The following is a 7,490-nucleotide window of genomic DNA, read 5'->3' on the forward strand; positions in this document are numbered from 1 at the left end:
CGGGGATATGATTGGCTCTGGTGTTTTGTTATCTTAAATGGCCCACGGTGGGTTCAACTTGACTGCCACATGTTTGAACTATTGGGCAGCACGTTACTCTTGCGGTCAGAATACACCTGCTTTTAAATACAAAGGCTTTGAGCAAGCAATGGAAGAGTATTAGGGCCAGGCATAAGAAAACATATTTATATTTTGCCTGTCGAGAACAGTGTCGACATGTCATTTCAACTTTATTTTCGACATTTCGACTTTAATCTCGACATGTCGACTTTATTCTCAACATGTTGACTTTAATCTCGACGGGCAAAATATTATTATTTTTTCTTATGCCTGGCCCTAATACTCTTCTGTAAATGGCAACCATAACACTTAGCTTAACGTGAGAAATGAACACCAAAAAGGAACTCGCCATTCAAAATGAGTTCGAACGGAAACGCTCTAGAATTTGACGTTTTCTTGTGATGGGTTTAACCGGAAGTTTGCTGTCGCCTAGAAACCAGATTTCTATAGAACATCGCAGTTACCTTTGGTGATTCCATGGTGACAGCAACAGACTTTTCTGTGTGTTTTTCCTGAAGCATGTCGGGCCGGGATCCGTACCCTTCTCCAAAAGTTGAAAACGACTTCACCCTGAGTGGATTCAGACCGCCGCAGGTGGGTGAACAGTTATACACATTACCGGGAATAGGCCTATACAGACCTCCATGTGGCATTGTCTCCAAAGATTTGAAGCAAAATTCAGGCAGCCATCTCGAATCTTTTTTGCTTCATGCAGTTTGCTTCATGCACTTCCTTATTACCTAAACTGTTGACGACGAGAGAGCCTCTGCACAAGAATTCCAATGTGTCTGGGCTGTTGGTTTATGCAAAAAATGACAAATAAAAACCTTGAACCTTGGACAATACAGTACAATTAATTTTTCTTTCAAATGATTGAAAAATGACATTTCGCACATTTGAGTAGTCTATCCACAACTGTTCCACCCCCATGCATATAGGATATTTACATTCAATGTTGAAGTCTCTTGCCAAGGACACATGTGCACCTCCACCTTCTGCATACTTGACTTGCTGTGCTGTCATTTAAGGGATCACTCCTCACGGAGCTAATGATTTTCCAGTCATCCACAAGACAAGAGACCTGGTAGACACGGTCTAGTGTGATCCTCAACCGGGCCCTCAAGGGAGTCATGAGATCATTTCAGGTGGTTGCCACATAGTTGTGGAGAAATATTTAAGACATGCTAGCCATATATGTTTTGAGATAAAGGTACTGATGATAACATAGACCTTTATTTTGATTAATCAATGCAAAGATGAAAACTATGTGCTGGATTGTAGGTTCAAACAGCCCATAAGAACAAATGTATCCACTGCACTGTAAGATGTGCCATCTTTGTTACTCTGTTTTCAGACGACAGACAGGAATAATAAAGTCCATATGAACCTGTTTAGGAGAGCCAGGTATTCCATTGTTGAATTATTACATGATCCACAGTTACCAGTATCACAATGTGATGAAATCATTCAAGAAATTTGCAATATTTACAAAAGAAAAATCAATAAGACGCAGGACTCAAAAGTAGAAATTGAAACAGGAGCTCAATGCAAGGTAATGATGCAGTTACACCCTTCAGGAACTTACCATGTAAGTTGATTTTGTGTTATGTTGGTGCATGGTACACATCCCCAAACAACCCAATGCAAATACCACGTACCAGTTCCTACAAAGTGAACATGGATATTTTGGAGGCCACTCCCATTTGGTAATCTAATCCAGCCCTGACCCATGCAGTACTTTAAGTCTTCAAAAATATTTTCTAATTGAAATGAGACGACCTTGACCTGTAATTTGGCGCTATATAAATAACACTGAAGTGAATTGAACTGCACAAGATATAAGAAGTTGATACAAGAAAATAGGCGAATAAACTAGTTTGTTTTACTTGGTTTTACTCTGTTGTCTTAGTTGCTTGTGATTTTAATCTGTCTCTCATCATTTGTTTTGGTTTTACGGTTGTTATTCTGCATTAATTAATGTTGTGTACAGCACTTTGGTCAAATCTAGTTTTTTTTAAAGGTCTCTGTGAAAAAAATTGATTTTATTAGATTAGATTTTATTTCATTTAATACTATGGCTATGAGTGTGTGACAGGTTATATCAACTTCTGTGTGGAGACTATTCCCACAAGAAAAGCAAGGTGCTTCAATGTTAATAAGTCCTTGATCACCAGTGACATGAAAAAGCTGCTGAACATGATTAGACAGACCTTCAGGGAGACAGGGAGTTATTGAGGAGTTATTCGGGACAATAATGTGATGGATGTGTAGTCAGGGATGAAAAAGATCCCAGGCTTTAAGATGGAAGAGGATCAGCTCAGCTCAAATCAACACTCAGCATGTGCCTCCAGCAACACGGACCTCATAGTCCTTTTTATTTCTCCAGTGCTTTTATCACAATTCAGTCTGCACTGTTACACGAGAAGCTCCAGAAAATAAAGGTGCATGCCTCCACGACTGTCTGCATTGTTGACCACCTCACAAACTGTCTGAGAAGGTGGTCAGCAGCACAGGAGCACCAGAGGGAGCTGTACTTTCATTGTTTCTCCTCACTCTGTACACTTCAACCCTCCAGCTCATCATTCGAGACCCGGTCCTTAAATGTTTGCTGCAAGATGTTGCTTATCTTCCTTAAGTCTGTGGTGAAGAGTGCAATCTGCTTTGCAGCCATCTCTTAGAGAAGCAGCATCAGAGCCAGTGACTCAAAGAAGCAGAACTAACAGATAAAGAAGCTGGCTGAGCTGTGCTGGGGACTGCTCGACAGCTTCTGGATCTTATTATGCAAAGACGATAGTTGCAAAAGCTGCTCAACATAATGGACTGTACACAATCCACATAGCGTAGTGATCAAACAACTAAGTCTGTTTTTCAACTCCATTACTACAAAGAGTTTTAACTCTTAACTTACTCATAACTTACTATTTAAATGAATAACTAACTACACAATAACTTTTTTTCAGTCAGTCTTCAGTTTCATTTTGAATTCAATTCAACTGACTGACAATATTGGCTACAATGTGAAAACCGATAAAAAAAACATAATTTTATCCTTTCTCCAAATTAAGTTAAAAGGATTGTCACAAACAAACACAAAAGTACAGGTTGCCCCTTACACTTGTAGGATATCATTCAGTCAGCCTTGATAAGATTGGCTGTTCCAATCAAAAGGTTGGACACACTCACTCATTTGAAATGAATGGGTTTGTGTATGATTACATCAGTTCCAAATGATTTAGAAATTAGTTTTGAACCTCTCTTCCCCTTCTGCTGTGCAGAGAAAAACGTATGACGAACCAAGTCACATCACCCAGACAGAGGATCCTTGGAATCACCTCCACAACACGCCCACTCAGGCCAGCACCAGACGAAGTGTTGAGTACTGCGAGCATCAGGTAAACCACAGAGAGCTACAGCAGCATTCATGTAACAAACTGTAGAAAGGGTAATGCTCTTTCAGCGCAGTGACTTCTCTTTTCCTAATCTCAGGCACCAAACAAAAGTCTCGACCTCGCTCTCAACTCTATCTACGACCACCACAAAGACGCCTTCTGTAGCAAGAGTCAGATTTTGTGCCAGAAGGAGACGGTCTCTGAGGACCATAGGTGGGGATTTGGGATGTGGTGCCAGTGGCATTTCAGGTTGTTTGAAGATGTCAATTTGTTATTTGGTCATTTACAGGAAAAGGGAGAACTTGGAGAAGCAGAACATGTTGGAGAAGGAACAACAGAATGACATCAAAGTGTGGGTCGACCCAAAGAAGGTCTCCATTCACAGCATCAAGTGATGCACAGTTGAAATTTGGTTGAATTGTCGTAACCAAATTACATACGCAAAGCTGTCATCCGAGCAGATAATACCTGTGTGTAGAATCTGAGTAATAAAAATAAAGCGTTTTGCTTCTCAAAACAATATGCTTTCAAAAGAGTAATACATTTGCATCCTCTATTGAATCCATCGCCATACCATGCACACCTGTATCACCTCTCATCATCTTTGAACTAAACAAATGAATCATTTTTTTATGAAGAAAATTGAAAAATCAAATCAAGTACATGTAGCTCATTGGAAAAAAAATTGTTCCACTTTATATCCTTATGTAATCTTTGGTTATTCTACTCTACGTTTCATTTTTGAGGATTAAAAGGCAAATGCCACTTTATAATGGGCACGTTTTTATTGGCTGTGCTTCGTGAACTCCATAAAGATTCAAATGTCAGCGTAATGGTGTATTACTGAGAAAGTTTCGGTCTCGGGATTCTCTCCTCCAGTGCAGTCAGTCTTTGACTTTGAGAGCTGGATCTCTCACCATCAATGCACTGATGTCCCTGTTTTCATTTTTTTCATTTTCTTTGAGAGTTTATTGGTCAGAAGTTGGTGTTTTTTACAAGTGTTGATTTAGGTTTTCATTCAGGCCATTGTGATACATCCCCTCCAACTGTATCCCGCTTCATAGTGGAGGCTCATGGTCTGTTGTATTCTGATGTTATACCAAGTATACAACAACAGTTTCCCTAAGGCGGCTGAGGAGGATCACAGCAAACTTTGTGAACTAAGGCTCCCAGCTATTTAATACACAATCATGTCATAAAGAAGGTACACCCTCATCAATTCAGAAGTGACATAATGTGCTGCAACTTAAGATTGTCATTAAATTGATGATTGCATAGTTGATTGATTCAAAAACAGAAAATAATCCCTGCCTTTAGATAAATTCACATAGAAAAATGACTAAAACGATTATTTATAACCTGGCTCAAAAAAAACAAACAAGCGTTTCAGCACAACTTTTAGGATGTAAAAGTAAACACACCACTGAATAATATTTCATAAGCACCGTACATTTCTTATACCTTTTTTAATGCAGGCAGGTAAGTGAAGTAAGGTAAAGAGTAGAAAGGAAGTATGGCAAAGCTTAGGTACCTACATTTTAGAATTTAGAGCTGGACTTAAAGCAAATAATTAGTGGCTTTGAGAAACAGAACAGTCAAAAGTCAGAACAGTAATTTAAATGTTTTATTTTTGTTTATAATGATGATTATTTTCATTTGCACTATAACAAAAAATTCACTGGAAATCATATTTAAAGTTAGTCTAAATAAGTTTTATTTTGAATTAGGTTCAATTAAAAAATGTATCAATCAAATTTATAAATTCTTATATAAGATCTGTCTTGTATATGTATTTTTATATATATATATATATATATATATATATATATATATATATATATATATATATATATATATAAATACAGGCATATATTCACTTTTTAAATGTCTATATATTTATGTTCTTTCTGTATTTTTGAGAGCACAATAATAATTTCCTGGAAATTTATTTGCAAATATCAATGACTCTCCTTTCAACTTTGATGAAAGTAACTTGGGGTCTCTAAGAGTGTCCATCAAGGTAAACAACTGCAGTCTGTAAGTGGTCCTGAATTAAAGTCTGAAGAGCTTTTGGACGGTTCTGAGAGCACGGCCTCTGGTTTTTACGGTCGCATGCGCCAAGAAAGTGGAAACAATTAGCTCATCAGTCTGTGGACCTTCTGACTCCATGTAATTCAGCACAATAGAAGGAGAGATCCAATATCCGCACATGTCACAGAAAATTTGCAAGTAGAGTTGTTTGACGTTGTACGGGTCCTTAAATCGTTCTTCTTTTATCACTAATCCTTCCTGAGCAATTGCCAACCAGATTTTTTTTAACAGGCGGGCGTGAATGGCTTTGATAGTCTCTTGACTGCAGGTTCTCTTTGCTGTTCTTATAACTTCAACAACAAGCTGCAAAACAAGCTCGCTCACATATTCTTTTTGTGTCTTTTTTGCTCCTTTCGCAATACGTGTTTCCAAAGATCTACAAGACACCACTGAAACAGTTGCCAGAGGTCTAGTTGTCCCTTGTTCATAGGTCAATGTAGGCTGTGACCTTTCGTTCTGATGAGCTTCTTTCTTCTCCGAGGGCCTTAGACTGAAGTTTCTAAACATTTCCTTTAACTTGCTTATGGGGCCAGGCTTCTTTGATGTTTTCATTACATGTTTTCTGAAAACCGAAACGATCACATCATCAAATTCTTGGTTAACCGAAGTAAGAGCCAGCATGGTTTCTGAAAGGCTAAATTTTTTGCGAAGGCTTTTGAAAATGACCTGGTCGAGATTCTCCATTTTCTCTGTGTCAATGTTAAAATCCTCACGTCTGACTTCAGCCATTATTTTGTAATACATCCGGTGGTAGAATTCATGGAAACTGTCTAAAGGGTGGGTCACCTTAGCTTTTCTGATAGCCCGTGAAAGCAGGGCCAGAAGAAGATTTAGCACACTTTTCTGGCATCCTAATTCTTTTTCTCTTGAACCCTGATCTTGTTTTTTGGTGTACGTGGGCCAGTCTGTCTTCTGAGTGAAATTTCGGCCCACATTTCTGTCCTTTCCACGTGTGTCCATTCGAAAAGGTCTTGCTAATCTTTTGTGAATTAGCGGAAGTTTTTGACGCACTTTGGCAAACCGCTCAGAATGGACATAGTAGCTGCTTTTAATCGTCATTGTTGGTTTTTGAATAAGTCCTCAACAAAAATAAGAACTCACTGTCAGAATAATCTGATAGGAAATAAGTGCTTTGGTTGAGTGAGATCAACTTGAAAAATAATGTGTGTCTGCTTGCTTCTAATATCTTAAAGTGGAAAAGATTAATATCTTATCTGAGGGTATAAGCGTTTACCAGTTCAGAGTGTGACGTCATGGACATCTTAGGACACAAGCGTTTGAAAGCTCCGCCCACATTCGATTGGCTTTTGCTTAGCAACCGTTGTCAGGCACTGCGCAGCGCAGCATCGACTTCTGCTCAGACTTTTTTTTTATATATATACTTTATTTAAACAGATATAAGTATACAACAAACAAACGAATGAAGTATACAATGTAACATGACAGTTATGTAAACAAACAAACAACCAGGGGTGTTAGATGAAAACATGCAAAGATGTACATATAGAAATTGTCCTTAGAGCCTTTTTATTAGTAGTCTTTCATTGATTTAAAATATAGTTCTATATCTTTAATAAAATGGGGAAAACATGGCGTTTTATTCGCAAATTTCCATTTATGAATAAAAAAAATTTAGCAAAAAGAATAAGCAAGTTTATTATTAAAAAAAAACATTTAGCATCCTTTCTGAGGAATCTATAGAAAAAAAATAAAACAATTTCCCAGCATGAGGAAAAATTCCTTAAAATATGGTCATTAATAAACCTGCTAAACTCCATCCAAAACCTTCATGTGAAAGGGCAGAGCCAAAATAGATGCGTCACAGTTTCTGGAAGGCCATCACAGAAACTGCAATAAGTATTTATGTCTCTTTTAAATTTGACCATACAGTGCTTAGTAGGGTACATTTTATGGAGAATTTTAAATGACACTTCACCTTGTTTACAATTA

The 7,490-nt window shown here is 37.8% G+C and overlaps 1 protein-coding gene across 1 annotated transcript; it reads left to right on the forward strand.

Moving 5' to 3' along the window:
* Window positions 1–510: 510 nt before the first annotated feature.
* Window positions 511–4,039, forward strand: cfap276 (cilia and flagella associated protein 276). Its single transcript, XM_075475651.1, has 4 exons — window positions 511–654; window positions 3,336–3,452; window positions 3,547–3,662; window positions 3,739–4,039. Exons 1-4 carry the CDS (start codon window positions 580–582, stop codon window positions 3,842–3,844), a joined length of 414 nt encoding a protein of 137 aa, XP_075331766.1. The 5' UTR covers window positions 511–579; the 3' UTR covers window positions 3,845–4,039.
* Window positions 4,040–7,490: the final 3,451 nt, after the last annotated feature.

The sequence above is a fragment of the Odontesthes bonariensis genome, chromosome 10 (assembly GCF_027942865.1).
Source record: "Odontesthes bonariensis isolate fOdoBon6 chromosome 10, fOdoBon6.hap1, whole genome shotgun sequence".
NCBI classification, from domain to species: domain Eukaryota; kingdom Metazoa; phylum Chordata; class Actinopteri; order Atheriniformes; family Atherinopsidae; genus Odontesthes; species Odontesthes bonariensis.

What these genes read in the sequence shown, in the direction of transcription:
- cfap276 (XM_075475651.1), top strand. Translation starts at nt 580, where the DNA reads ATGTCGGGCCGGGATCCGTACCCTTCTCCAAAAGTTGAAAACGACTTC. An exon ending in GTGGATTCAGACCGCCGCAG is followed by an intron (nt 655 to 3,335) that starts GTGGGTGAACAG and finishes TCTGCTGTGCAG; the next exon opens with AGAAAAACGTATGACGAACC. An exon ending in TTGAGTACTGCGAGCATCAG is followed by an intron (nt 3,453 to 3,546) that starts GTAAACCACAGA and finishes TCCTAATCTCAG; the next exon opens with GCACCAAACAAAAGTCTCGA.